Consider the following 15,427-nt stretch of genomic DNA (forward strand, 5'->3'; position numbering starts at 1 on the left):
CATTGTGCTAGGTGCTGTACAAACATATATACATGCACATTTAAAGAAACATGGTACTTAGCTTTAATAAGTGTCTGAAATTCCATTTTCCCCATTGCCCATTTTAAATTCCTGTTTCTAATCACCTCCCTTCAAAACTCAATTTATTCTAACTTTCATTTTTGACTTTTATGCCCTATATGTCATCAAATGAAAATCGGGATTAAAACGTGTAACTTAAAAAAAAATTATTTGAAATATCATGGAGTCAGGTATTTTAAGGGGTTAAAGATGCAATGAATGTAAAGAGTAGCTTTAGGGAACATTGCTTTTTTTTTTTTTTTAATATAAACACATTTCACAAAGTGATACAGCTCCCTTGCAGCTCAGATATGAAACTTTCATTCTGTTATGTTCTCTCTCACATGGGATCTGATCCTGAGATACTTTGCGTGAGATTGATCCAAAGCCCTTTGAATTCCAACTCTTATTATGTTATCAATAGTGCTTGCCGGTTTCTTATTTTCAAGCAGGTGCAATAATATTGAGCAGAGGCTGAATCTGTAGATAGAGTTTTAACAAATAGAAAGTTTGCAGTTGGCTTTTTCCAGCTCTAACTTTCCTGTGCTGTGGGATCAGCAACTTGTTCACAAACATACCTGCCCATGAATGTTCATGGACTTCTCTGATGCTGAATCAGACTCTTGGGAGCAGATGCCATAAATTCTTCTTTCATAACTAATCAAATCTTTTTGACCTTTTATCAATCATGCTGGAAATCACAGAACCAGAAAATGTAGCGTGTGTGTGTGTGTGTGTATAATGTATGTAGTGTGTGTGTGTGTGTGTGTGTGAGAGAGAGAGAGAGAGAGAGAGAGAGAGAGAGAGAGAGAGGTCAGTGTTGAGTGTTTTTCTTTTCTCCTCCTCACTCCTCCCCCTCAGCACCATTTCTCTCTTACAAGTTATGTATTTGTGGGTTACAAACATAGACCCGAGTCATCAGACACCTAAGCACATCCTTAACTTTCAGTGTGTGAGTAGTCCCATTCGATGTGATGTTTTAGGCACTGTACTAAGACTCGGGAAACCAGGCTTCCTTTCCCAGCTCTACCACAGACTGCCTGTGAGACCTTGGGCAAATGGCTTAATACCTCTGGAACTCAGTTCCCCATCTGTAAAATGTGGGAACGGCTTTATTTATTCCACCCTTTGGGCTGTCTTTAGATTGCAACTACTTATGGCAGGGACTGTCTCTTACTATGTGTTTGTACAGTGCCTGGACAATCAGTCTTCTCTTGGTTGAGGCACTAGTGTAACATAGCAAAGAATCCTGTGGCACCTTATAGACTAACAGACATATTGGAGCATGAGCTTCCGTGGGTGAATACTCACTTCGTTGGATGCATGTGTATTCACCCATGAAAGCTCATGCTCCAATACGTCTGTTAGTCTATAAGGTGCCACGGGACTCTTTGCTGCTTTTACAGATCCAGACTAACATGGCTACCCCTCTGATAATAGTATAATATAATTAATACCACCAATGAGAGTAGTTGTGTCTGCAGGATGTGGCCCCAAATCATCTGATTTTTGCAGCTTTGACCATTCCCTATTATGATGCATGGAAACATTTTGACGTGTTCAAGTAGGGGAACAAACAGAAAAGCTCTTTGTAGAGGACTACACAGGAGAGGCCAGTAATTCCTTGAGTGTGATGTATGTGATTATTGCAGCTTTGAAAGAAAAGGGGCTTTTATTTGATATTCATTTTGAAGCTTGTCTGTTAAGATTTGGGTTAAGAACTTATTTTCATTGAAACATGTAGTAGCTAGACATCCTCTGCATCTCTTCGTCATCGCTGATTGCCTTTGAAAATACCATGCATTGTTTTTACAGTGTGTAATGCCATCCATGCTGCCTTTGGCATCAATGCCATAATATTGAAGCTGCAGCTGAGAGGTAAAGCAAAAGAAAGCCACTTGTATGCCCATGACTGAGTTCATTCTTAGGGTACATGGAGAAGGCAGCAATTGCAACAAGGAGAGATGAAATATTCAAAAGGCACTCACACTGGTTTTTTGCCAAAATCAAATCTGAACCAACAAAGGAAACAAATGATGTTAGAGCTCAAAATTACTAGCCCAGTTGCCTAGAAACAATGTTTTTTTTTCACCCCTATGTGATGGGCCTGGATTGAGCTACCTAGTCCAAGCTCAAACACCCACATTTGGGCCCAATCCTATGCTCCACGTGCTTTGCTTGCAAGAGGGTGCTCAAAGTGGGGGTAACTGAGCCAAGAAACAGCATGCTCAGTGCCTGCATGGGGGCGGGGGCAGGGAATACATACTTTCAGCAGCACTCTGTCCAGTCTTCCTTCTGTTACCGAAAAATTTGGTTGTGATATAAAGGAAAGGGTGTGGGGGTGACTGAAAATAGAAGCTCATCAAGGGTCACTGCAGATGCAGAGGGCTCCACAGAAGCAAACAAATCATAAAACAATATCACAACTATTTTCATGAGGGTATTGTGTGTGCTGAGCTAACATTTGAAACTCTGGTTACCAGCAATGATATGATACAGCATTTCCACATCTTGGATTTCAAGTTTTAAATGTATTAAATAGCTACTCCATAACATTCAAACTACTGGTGAATTTGGGATTAGAATAAAAGAGGAATGTAAAACACATTTCTTACATGCAGTTCTATATTTCACTTACAAAACAGTAGACTTCTCTAATATCTGCCTAACTGCCTGAAGTTCCAACTCCGGAAACCATCCCAGCATGGATAAGTTTTAAAATAACAAACCCCATGAATAATATATATATTCATCAATCTCATTCAACTGCTGTAAAAGCAACATTAAGACGTTGAAGTCTACAGCTTCCACCCCGTTCTGACCTGACTCCTTAAGTATGGGTTAGGTGAGGATAAAAAAAACTGAATAGTGGGCATTAAACAGAGGTCTTGAGTTAAGGGTATCTATTCATGCAAACCAGTAAGGAGGAACTCTTCAGGATTCTCCAGGGGGAGCTGGATTTTAAAATGGGTGTATTAATAAGCTAGATGTAGAGGGAATATGTGATTATAAAATATGCAGATAAATTACTATCATGCATATTTTTACTCATGTGTAAAGGCCTATGAAGGTTTGTACTCTGCCCATAGTTCCACTGGCTTCAAATGCAGGAATAAAAGAGAAGTGCAGTAGAAAATCTTTGTAGGTGTGGTCCCTAAACTCAGTGGTATGGTTAAAACACATGAGCATGTGGGTGAGTTCCAGAAGAACATTTGTAGTCTAGGTGAAAGGACTCTGAGTTGAATCATGAAATTTCACACATCTAAAAATTGTGTGCCAATAAACTGAAGTAAAGATGTTGCCCAAGCAGTTTCATTTCGATGGGAATGAATTAGTAACTGGAGGGAAAGGATATATTGACAGGGATGTTTTCAGTTCAGTGGACAGTGACAATGAAGAAGGCTAAAATGTTGGCCTATATTGAAGGGCATGTTGCTTTCCAAAGAAACCATCTTTACAGGCCTCTTGTTTCACCACATCTGGAGCAAAGGGTCCAGTTTTTGCCAATTTAATTGATGAAAAATATAGATGAGGTGGAAGGAGTACAATGCAGGGCAAAGAAACAAAAGTAATAGAATGCACTGGCTGATGGAGACCTGATGAAACAGCAATCATTGAGCTTGGTGGGAAGGCAATTAATAGTTGACTGAAGTATTTAAATTGTAAATTAGCTGTGATTTATGACCATTGTAACCTATTCGAAAATCTATTTGACGTGTTGGACAGATCAGAATTTGACCTAAATGGTCCCTGGTGTAAGGGACTGTCGTGCCAGCCACAGATCTGGCACAGCACTATGCACTAACTTCCCATCCCTGACACACTCACCCTCCCATAGATTTTGATTGGTCTTCAGCACATGTTTAATGTTAACCTAAAACATTCTCCAATTCTACCAGGCTCGTCAAAATGAATTTGGAGGAACAAATCAGAACAGCAATGAATGTTAACCTAAAACCTGAGCACTCTGCATCAATCCAGAAGAGGCCAAGGGAATCCACAGTAGGGTTGTAAAAGGAAGTGCAACGGCATATCCAGCATATGTTATGCCTATAAAAACAGACAGACAATGATGAGTATTCCTGTACTGGCTGTTGTTTCCTCATGACTTTCCCTAACGAGTTGGTTGAGTTATAGCTGATGTCCTAATGTTTTCCATTGTGCTGTGCGGAGTAATAATAAATGCCTCCCTCTTCCAAAAGAGACAACATAAAAGGAGCAAAAAATCTAGTTTCTCTCACCTTCTGAGCAGTCTGGCAAAGTAACTGCCTAACTTCACAAAGGTCTCTTGCCACAGCATCTTCTGAATGATGACAGGTGATAAAAGAAAACAATGAGGAGTACAAGAGGTTGTATTGTAGACTTTCTAATGGATCTCCCTCCAATCCCAGCCTTAATGTTGATCACATCAATTGCTTTTATTTATGTGGCTGGATCAACTTTTGGCATGCACACAACTGTGCGTACCTGGGACACAGATGTTCCATATATAGTGAGATTTTGGACACATCAGCATGAGTTATTGTGCAACTGGAAGAATTCACCATGTCTACCGACTAAGAGTTTTCAACAGGCTCAGTGCTTGAGCCTACAGCTCTGTTTTATATTGACATGTACGAGGCATATCTCTTCCACTCCTAGAACTCAGGAATCTCATGTGCTGAGCTGACACAGAAGCTGAGAGATCCAACACTACTGTTAGTTCTACAATAGCTCCTTGGTTTTCCACTGGAGGAAGGGTAAGGTACAATGGACTGTTAGTGGGATGGATCAATAGTATCTGTTACTGAAGAAGAACATTGTGTCAATTCTGAAAAAGAATTCTTTAGCTTGGTAGTTTTGTAAGGGATGCCCGGCATAATAGTGCCTTTCCACAAATTAAGTTTCTTTCATTCTGTAGCACCCATAGTCCCTGCATCTAAATTCTTGGGCGGGTAGACTCTCATTTTATTAAAGTTGTCTGTCTTTCTTCACTAGTTAAGCTTTGACATTAATTTGCTCTCTCTTTCTGTGAAGTTCCGTTTTTTAATGATCTAAGACCCAAATGAGACTACCAGTCTCTCCTATTCCCTTGGATTGCTGGAAATGTACAATGAAGGAGCTATTTCAGCTTCACCATCTGTTTGAGACACAGTTGCGGGATCTTAAGATCTGGTTTGTGTCTGAAATTCCAGACAACTTCTTCTATGGCCTCTTTCTCCCAAACATTTTTTTTGGGGGGAGGGAAGGGGGGATGGGTGTAAGCCACTTAAAATGACTTATGGGATTGCTTCAGAGTCTCTGTTGTCACCATCTTTCCCTGTGTGATTCTATCTTCTGTGACTCAAATCAAATTTTCCTCACCATTTATCTTCTCTTGAGCAAGGGTGTTTCACCGTAGCGTTCTTGACAGCTTTCAACTTAGGTTATAAATAAGTGCGGTCTACTTAAATGCCCCTGAAGTTGCAATAGGATATGTAGTTTTTCCTTAATGTTCTATACACTTTTGTAGAATTCTGCCCTGTTTAATTAAATATCTACTGGTCTTATGTTTGAAAACACCTGTCATATGAGGATCTGAAAACCTAACGGGTAATGGTGGTGGGGGTGGTCCTTCTCTATCTGATGCACTGCTCCAGCACTGAGCATGCTGCACTAACAAACAAAATTCTCTTTCTGAATGAGATCATGGTGCAGATGTGTTCTGTACATAATATTAATAGGTTGGACTGGATCCCAAGAATCTTAGTGTAAGGAAGCTCCATGTGTAGTTAGAGGAATTTCTATGGGCCTCCCAAGTTTAGAATGTGCTCCTAATCACCTAGCCCTTTCATTCCTTACTCAGCAAAAAAGTCCTACTGATCTTAATGGGACAACATAGACTCATAACCATGATAGTCCCTTCCGGCCTTAAAGTTTATCAGTCTGACCACATGCATGTTGCAGGCCATAGAACCTCACCCACCCACACATGCAATAGGCCCATAAGCTCTGGCTGAGTTACTAAAGTCCTCCCATCTTGACCGAAAGACTTCAAGTTGCAAAGAATCCACAAGTTACTCTAGTACAAACCAGCAAGTGACCGGTGCCTCAGACATGGCTGAGTGAAGATTGACAGATCAGGCCCTAAATTTGCAATATTGTATTCATTCTCACCAGGGCAGAGAAACTCACCAGCTTTCAAGAACCTAGTCACTTGAGCTCACTGGTGGTACAAGAGTTCACTGAATCTCAACCCAAAATGCATTTATTTTATCATGAAAAAGAAAATTCAAATACAGATGGCTCCAAAAGAACAATCCATCACTCTTACCAACACTACTTGCAGCATTCCTTACATTTAAACTTGTTAAACGACCCACTGCAGCTGGGAAATGTCCACTTGGTAATGATGCCCACTGCAGACAAAACCTACACTTCATTCTCAGACCATATGCTAAAAGATCACTGCAAGGAGTTGTTATTCATTAAAGGCATGTGAAGGGTCTAATTATTAGCAGATTTGTAGGCCTGTTATTTAGTAACGCATGTTACTGTTAAGCCTGTTGTCTACATGTACTGAACATCATGTATTTTATTTGCTGTAGGAACATTTTATAATATGCTGTTAACATATCATTTTAAAAACATCTTACAAAGCAGATTTTGGAACAGAATTTAGCACTGGCCTGTGCATTTGCTGTAATTTTGTAGTAAATCAAGGTAATAACTTTTCATTTGTACAGAGAATACTGTATAATAAAACCCCCACTATAAATATGGGCCTGATTTTTGTTAGAGATAATGAGCAATTGCGGCTCAAATGGCAACAGCCAGAATTGTGGGTACTCAGCACTTCTGAAAATCAAGTTCTGAAAGTATTTGCACAAGCAAGTTCTCTTAGTATCTGCATGGAGTCTGGCCAGTTAGGTACTTTAGACGTCCCTTCCTCATACAGGAAGGAGCTTGTTTTTTAATCACATAAAGAAAAAATGGATAACTTATCCCAGACCTGGGGAAATCTTTTGGAGGATTTGACTCCAAGTTGTAGTATCCCAGTCCAAAAAGACAAGACTTCAGTTCCAACTAGATGTTTCCTAACATATGGCAAAAGACTTTCAGCACAATCTGTTCATAGGAAAGCCCCTGAGTCTGCCATTTGACTTGTCCAAACCAGCCAGAAGGAGATCTAGTCTAGTGATTACCTGAAGCATTCCAGGCTCTGGTCCCAGCTGAGTCACTGATTCACTATATGACTTGGGCAACTATATAACCTTGCAGTGCCTCATTCAACTTGGCTGTAAAATTAGGCAAAAAGCAGGAGCTCACTGAAAAACTGATATTGCCCTAGAACTGAGCTCTCCTGGATGGATGGAAAACTAAAGGGTATTGCCTCTGCATCTTCTGATGTCAGTGTCACTGCATGTACTCCTGGCTAATGATGGGGCAAAAACCACTCATACCGGGACTTGATAGATCAAGAGGAGGGATATGTAACTTGCTTAAACACAGCCATGCCTACATGGGGGAAAGGAAACTCTAGAAAACACATTAACTAATATCTGTTACCACATTTTCTATCATGATACATTTTTCCAGTGTAGGCCCCATCAAGTAAATGTTGGAGCAGAAGGCGGCTCAGCCCTCCAGTTGTTCAATTAAATCCAAGTATTTGTGCCCCGCCCAATTGAATACTCAGTGTCCTCCCACCAAGAAAAAAGCAGTGGAACACAAGGTCAGGGTGACAGCGTTTCAGTACTGACCTCAGTAAGGGTTTGATCCAAGAACAAAATCTGTATGCCAGGTGCTGAAGGAAAGCCTGTTTGTGCCTAACAAACTGGATTTTTCCCCCCCACAATTCATCCTTGAATAAATGTTACCCTTGTGCTTTTGCCAAGGTCAGTGATGTGATATGGGTTATCTTCCTTTATAAAAGCCATTTAGTTAGGTTAACTGCCCATTACATGGATAACTGCTCTCTTTAAGCATCATCCTCTAACTCTTATTCAATCACAACCCCCCTAATACATTCAAAGAGTACTTCACACCCATGCTGATTACTTTTTGTGTACGTGATTTAGGTTGTGATGCTAAAGTTTGCCATGCATATCTTAAAAATCATATTTATGTAAACACTAAATTATTTTGTGGAATTCTACTTTGCTATTGGCACGTTTGTCTGTATAACTTGAGGTATAAATAATGTCTCTTTTGGCCTGAGTTTTTAACTAAGCCACTACTTTGAAACTAGGAAACTCCTCTGAAATACAGTTCAGAAACCGAAAAGTTGAAATTAGGTTCTATTCCTCTGTTGTCTAAAGCAAGGCTTAAATGGAAGCAGGATTGGGATGTAAATGTAAACATTACATTGAAGAATGATCAGGTCTAATTCTATTAGCAAGGAAGTATGATGAAAATGTAACTATGTAGGATGACAGCTAATTTATAGCTTGGCATAAATTATGCTTAAATCTTTGAAATACAGAGACAAAAACAATTTGTCCACAAATTAGATGGCAAAAAATGGTGTAATTTTGCAGGTAAAGCAATACTAGTACTGAAAACATTAGATGTTTACCATTCTTACATTCTAAGACAGTCACCTACAGTCACACTATTTAGTACTGGTTTACCCAATGTTTACCAAACAATGTAACTGTTTGCCTAACAAAATCCATATCTGTAAATTACATGAAAAAATAAAATTTAGGTAGGGTTTCCTTAATTTACATAATACAAGAATATACACAGGCTGTAGGTATTGTTGCCTTTTGTTTCCTTTTATAATTATTTTGCAGTATATTTTTTGGAGAGGGGGAGATTTTTTTGCATACTTTGTGCAGCAGCTGCCATGCCACTGGGATGTTTGGTCTTAAATTATGGAATTTTCATTGAAGAAAATGTGCTGTTAACAGTACCTCTTTTCAAAAAAGCATGTGTTTATTTTCCCTTATATTAAATAGATTTTAAAAATTAGATTGTCTGTTACATTTGCTGTTTCCCACATTGACTGATTGTTTTGAAATATATAAGAAAGAGCTGAAATTAGATTCTATGCATATAATTTTCCTTTCACTAGTCACTTTTGCCTCCAGAAATCAAATAGCAGAAGCATAGATTCCTCGCTTTCAGTCAGTATTGTCCCTTAAGCAGAAAGTCTAGCACTTCATGTTAGAGGCATCCTTTGTTCCCTTTACGTGAGGTATGGCCACAATTGGGCATCAGAGAAATCCTCTATCATTTCCATTTATTTCATTGTTTTATCTTGTTGCAGAGCTACAAAGATGTTCAGAATTGTTTGATAAGGAAAACAAATAAAACTTAAAATTGTCATAATTATTAACGTATAGTCTGCTTCTCTGGGACTGATTTTGGCAAGCAGACCCATCAAAGAAGGCTGGGAGTGTTTAATCACAATCTGCAAAAGAGGAACTAAGGCCTGATCTAAAACCCATTTAATTCAAGAGGCACTTCTCTCCTGGCTTCCTTTAACTTTGGGTTCAGACCTTGAGTTCTATGTTTAGAATTCAATATATTGGACCACTAGGATTTACCCATCTTTCATTGTCTCAGGGTGGTAGAAACCACACAGCTTACCCTGTTTTGTTTAATCATTCCATAATTCAGTAGCCCTCACAAAGAAACCTTACAGCTCATAAATGGTCCACTGTTTATATAAAAGCCAGGGCAAATTTGAGCATAGCCTCTGCTTCTAGTTACTTCTTGTTGGGCCTTTCCTTGCAGTTACATCACACTCAAGCTATGTGGAGTTTTTGAGTTGACTAGAGGAAATCTTTGCCCAGCAGAACCAACCTTTTCCTTATTCCAAAAGATCATCATCACTTTGATACTGGTACTTTGAAATGATACAGTCACCACTAAAGACATCTGTATTTAATGGAAGAACTATTCTTTCAGTCCTGGCTGGATCCCTGCCCTGCTTGCCCCATGGCTTCCTCCTGGAAGAACTATTCTTTAAAGTGAAGCTAAGCTGAATATGTTTGTTAGCTGGCACTGGTGAAATAATTTGTTTTCATTTATAAATAGAATGGTGTGATTGGATATTGGTACCTCAGTCCCCTCTGTCACTACACTTCATGAAAAGATTATACTTCTCTGTATGAAGTGAAAATTACCTTCAGGTTGGAGGGGGCAATTTAATTATTATTATTCTGCTTCCTCTTGTCTCCATGGTGATCCTATCCAAACAGCCTGTTCCCTTCTGTTGTATTGGACCTTTTTCTCCCCCTCCAGGCAGTAATAAATCAGCTATGCATAAGCCTGAATCAAAGTATTAATCAGTGGCCTAGGTAGGAGTACTGCCTACTGCATTTAGTGCTGTAGCTTCTAAATCCAGCCACTCCACCTTCCTCACTCCAGGGCTCTCCCTGGGTGCATGAAGGTCAATCCTGGCTGAATCCCTGCCCTGCTTGCCCCATGGCTTCCTCTTGGCAGGGGAGGACTGGCTGAGGGGAGGGGGAAAGTGTCAAGCCTCCTGTGCTAAAGCAGCTCTTGCAGCTCTCCCCAAGGCTGCCACCTGCGTGGGTCCACACAAGGGCGGTTATTGTGCTGAGAAATGCCTGCCAGCAGCCGATGCTGGGCTCCAGGTAGCTCTAGAGCTGCGGGCCCCGAGGTCCCCCTCCCCTGCAGTCAGAGAGAGGTGGGGTGGGGGCAAGGCTCTGCTCTCAGCCCCGCTGCACGCGGAGTTTGCAGGCAGTGGCGGTGCCAGGCACACGGGACGCTCTGAGGCAATCCCGTTTGCAGCTAAGCCCCTGCATCATTTCAGGATTTACTGCGGGGAATATGCCCCTAATTTCCTGCCGTGCCTGGGCGGGCAGGTTTGCAGCAGATGGCAGCGGGACCCCTCTGCCCCCCCCCTTGCACTCCCCTCTTCCCCCGGCTCTGTTGTGGAGGGGGGGCTGTTACCTGGGTTCTCTCCGGCTTCAGGGGCAGCGCAGGCAGCGCAGTCCGTGAGGATGCTGGGGTCACTCTGAGACCTGCCTCTGGGGAGAAAACAGCCAGTCCCTTCTTCCGCTGCAGCCATGGGGGGGGGGGGTCTCAGAGGCGAGGGGAGGACGAGGCGCTCATGGAACGGGAGGCGGCCAAGGTCACAATGGGGAAGCGGGGGATGGAGTCCAGAGCGCCAGCAGCTTCAGCCAGGCAGCCCCAGCCGCGGCAGCATCTTCCCCGGCCTCCTTCCGCCAGCTCCCGCCAGGGCTCCCCGCCTGCAGCATCCAGCAGCCGCAGAGATGCCGCTAATGCACCGGGCGCCTATCGCCACTCATTGGCGAACTTTCTCTCGGCGCCGCTCGGGGGGCTGCTTTCGTGCTGCTCCGGGGGGGGCTGGCGTGAGCTGGGGCCGGGCTCCCCCCTCCCCCGTACTCCCCCCCTCCCGCCCCCTTCCACCCAATAACAAAATCTTCGCTCCTGCTATTGCTTTAATCGGCTGCTCTTCTTGGAGCATCTGTTGGAAAACATTGGGATTCTCCCATCATGCCCCGCGAGAGGGAGTGTGACATCACAGTGGGGTTGGGAGGGGGGCCACCTGCACTGCACAAAGGGAGGGCAGCAGCAGGTGTGCGCGGCTAGGGGGCCCTGGGGAGGGGGAGGGGCAGGAAGCTGGGGGGTCCTACTGTTAATCTGCCGCTGTTTGCATTTCAACCCCCCTCTCCCCTCCCCCCCGACACATCTCCCCCCTCCCAATTCCTCCGCTGCGAGGCTGGGGGGGGGGTTGGGCTGCTGTCATGTGACCAATCAGATCAGCCCAGCAGGGTCTGTCCGGGTGCGTGTGAATGGGCCAGCGGGGGGGATCCCAGCGAGACTGCTCCCCTTTTCGCCATTGCCCCTTCCGGGAGCTGCAGCTGGGACCCGGTGCTGGCTCCGGCTCGGACTCCTCTGGCTGGGACTGGCCTTGCTCCGGGCGCCGCGTGTGAGTGGGCACTAGGCTAGTGTGCCAGACTGCACGTGGAGAGCGTGTGCACCGTGTATCAGCGAGTGCATTCTGTGCGTAGAGCACGTCAAGCGTGTGCAGTGTATATGTGTGTGCACTATGCGCGGCTGCCTGTGCTCTGTGTGGGCGTGTCTGTGTGTGTGCATTGTGCACTGTGTGGGCGTGTCAGCATGTGCAGTGTGTGTGTGCATTGTGCACTGTGTGGGCATGTCAGCATGTGCAGTGTGTGTGCATTGTGCGCTGTGTGGGCGTGTCATCGTGTGCAGTGTGTGCGCATTGTGCGCTGTGTGGGCGTGTCAGCATGTGCAGTGTGCATTGTGCGCTGTGTGGGCGTGTCAGCGTATGCAGTGTGTGCATTGTGCGCTGTGTGGGCGTGTCAGCATGTGTGTGTGCATTGTGCGCTGTGTGGGCGTGTCAGCGTGTGCAGTGTGTGTGTGCATTGTGTGCTGTGTGGGCGTGTCAGAGTGTGTGTGTGCATTGTGCGCTCTGTGGGCATGTCACTGTGTGTGTGTGCATTGTGCGCTCTGTGGGCATGTCACTGTGTGTGTGTGCATTGTGTGCTGTGTGGGCGTGTCAGTGTGTGTGTGTGTGTGCATTGTGCGCTCTGTGGGCATGTCACTGTGTGTGTGTGCATTGTGCACTGTGTGGGCATGTCAGCATGTGCAGTGTCTGTGTGCATTGTGCACTGTGTGGGCATGTCAGCATGTGCAGTGTGTGTGTGCATTGTGCACTGTGTGGGCATGTCAGCATGTGCAGTGTGTGTGTGCATTGTGCGCTGTGTGGGCGTGTCAGCGTGTGTGTGTGCCTTGTGTGCTGTGTGGGTGTGTCAGCGTGTGCAGTGTGTGTGCGTGCCTTGTGCGCTGTGTGGGCGTGTCAGCGTGTGCAGTGTGCGCATGCATTGTGCGCTGTGTGGGCGTGTCAGCGTGTGCAGTGTGTGCATGCATTGTGCGCTGTGTGGGCGTGTCAGCGTGTGCTGTGTGGGCGTGCCTTGTGCGCTGTGTGAGCGTGTCAGCGTGTGCAGTGTGTGTGTGCCTTGTGCGCTGTGTGGGCGTGTCAGCGTGTGCAGTGTGGCTGCCTTGTGGGGCCTCTCTCATCTGGGCACTTAACTAGGTTACAGATTGGACCCGTTGTTGGCCTTATCCCCTTTGCCTGTGTTGTGGAACCCCCGCCCAGCCTGTCCTGACTACATTCCCACAGAAGCGGAGAAAGAACAGGTGGCATGACAGATCCAGTGAGCTGCTGCTGCCCATATCAGCTGACGATCTGCCTAAAACCCAGCCCTCAAAAAAAAAAAAAAAAGGCTGTGGCAGCTTCCAGTTTGCCAGGCACTAGCTGCCCTGACACTGGTGGGGGAAGGAGGTGGGCGTGAATCAGTGGTACCATCAGTGCTTTCCTTAACAGCCTGATTTCAGGGACACGGTGGCTTCACCTTGGACTGGAACAATCAGAGCAGGCTGCTTTTCTATGGCTGGGGAGTAGAGCTGGTCAGGAATTTTCCAAAGGAACACTTTTTTATTTTTGAAATATCTTTTACATTATAAATTAAAACAAAAACATAATAAAAAGTCAAAACCTGAACCAAACATTTCAATTGACCCCAAATTATTGTTTTCTTTGGAATCTCACTTTAGAGGAAATTTCAAAAAAAATTGTTTTCGTTCTCTTCTTGAATGGATTTTTTTTTCAAATGTGTGGCATTTCTCAGGTATCAAAAAATCCAGTTCCTGTCCAGAACTATGACCAGGATGAATTGCTTGGCTGCATATGCTCCAGTGCTCTGTGTTATTTCTTCCCTGTAAAACTTTAAGTTATTGATGTTCCAGTTAGAGAAGCAGGGACCCTTTCTAGGCACCGCTCTGCTAGTGGAATAGCACTGAGTTTATCCATGCAGCCCTTGCCTGGAATACACAGTGGTCTCAGTCCCACACATTTATCGGTACAGAGCACTCCCCAGTGGTGCAGCTGCTGTTGGGATTGTGTGTAATACACCCTTGACACAAAAGCAAGGTTTAAGGCCTGGGGGTTTGCACACACATGCACATGCTACAGCAGGGGTGGGCAAACATTTTGGCCTGGAGGGCCAGGTAGGGAAGGCTGTGCCTCCCCAAAGAGCCTGGCCCCTTTCCCGTCCCACTTCCCACACCCCTCAGAACCTCCCACTCATCCAACCCCCACTGCTCCTTGTCCCCAGACCACCCCCTCCCGGTACTCTCTACCCCTAACTGCTCCCCCCAGGACCCCACTCCCTATCCAACCGCCCTGCTCCCTGGCTGCCCTGACCTCTATCCACACCCCTGCCCCATGACAGGCCCCCTGGGACTCCCATGCCTGTTCAAACCCCTCTGCTCCCTGTCCCCTGACTCCCCCCAGGACCCCCTGCTCCTTATCCAGCCGCCCCGCTCCCCACCCCCTTACCATGCCACTCAGAGCAGTAGGACTGGCAGCTGCGTGGCCCAGCAGGAGCTCGCAGCCCCGCCATCCAGAGCGCTGGAAGCATGGTGAGCTGAGGCTGCAGGGGAGGGGGATAGCAGAGGAGGGGCCGGGAGTTCAAGGGCCAGGCAGGATGGTCCCGTGGGCCATAGTTTGCCCACCTCTCTGTTGCAGGCATAGCTGGTAGTGACACCTATACTTAAGGTTGCTGGACACGTTCTCTTATAAGACTGTGTACAGTTGCTTATAACTTTGTGAAACTTAAACCATTTGTCTTGAAATTGTCCATCATAGATGTCTGCTCCAGGCTGATTTTTTTAAAAAATTCTAGCAAATATGGCCAGAAGGCCAGAAAAGGGGGTTTGGGAAAGATTTCTTTGAGGCTGTGTAATTGCTTAATGATACTACTCATGAGTTCCAGCATGGGGTGGTAGGTGATTACAATGGGCATGCTGTCAGTCGTGTTTTGTCTGTATTGAAACAGATTTTCTTGGGGATTTGGGTGGCCAGTTCCATGATGCGATTTACTTCTTTGGTGGAGTGTCCTTGCCTTGTTTGGTGAATGTGGTTTTAAGTGGGTTATAGTGTGTATCCCAGATTTTCTCGTTGGAGCATATTCTCTAATATCTGAATGCCTGGCTGAATATAGTAGTTTTCTTAGTGTGTCTAGGTTGGTTACTGGATCTGTGGAAGTAAGTGTGGTGATCCATGAATTTCTCATATATAGTTTTCATAGGGTTCCATTGTTGAAGCTAATCATGGCATTCAGGAAGTTGATGCTGGTGTGGGAGTGGTTCTAGAGAGAGTTTGATGGATGGGTGATGGTTACTGAAGTTGTGGTGGACATCTGTGAGGGAGTTTGTCATCTGTCCAGAAGATGAAAAGATCATTGATGTATCTCAGGTTTATCATTGGTTTCATGGTGCATTTGTTCAAACCATGGGAACAGTCCTGGGTACTGGGATGACTCCCCAGTATTCCAATCTCTTGATGAGCCACCTTGAGGAAGAATTTCTGGACAAAGTGCTT

At 44.8% G+C, this 15,427-nt stretch overlaps 1 protein-coding gene across 5 annotated transcripts in view; it reads right to left on the reverse strand.

The window, feature by feature from the left end:
- The window catches only part of PHACTR3 (phosphatase and actin regulator 3), a 168,378-nt gene extending 157,013 nt beyond the window's left edge, over positions 1-11,365 (reverse strand). For 4 of the 5 annotated variants that reach the window (XM_030533758.1, XM_030533757.1, XM_030533754.1 and 1 more), the window contains exon 1: positions 10,945-11,365. In XM_030533758.1, the coding sequence (XP_030389618.1) occupies positions 10,945-11,062 (118 nt within the window). In that variant the 5' untranslated portion in view covers positions 11,063-11,365. Of the gene's footprint in view, positions 1-4,301; positions 4,323-10,944 lie in introns of those variants that run through there. The other variant, XM_030533759.1, reaches the window with a different exon arrangement.
- Positions 11,366-15,427: the final 4,062 nt, after the last annotated feature.

This window comes from Gopherus evgoodei, chromosome 14 (genome assembly GCF_007399415.2).
Source record: "Gopherus evgoodei ecotype Sinaloan lineage chromosome 14, rGopEvg1_v1.p, whole genome shotgun sequence".
NCBI lineage: Eukaryota > Metazoa > Chordata > Testudines > Testudinidae > Gopherus > Gopherus evgoodei.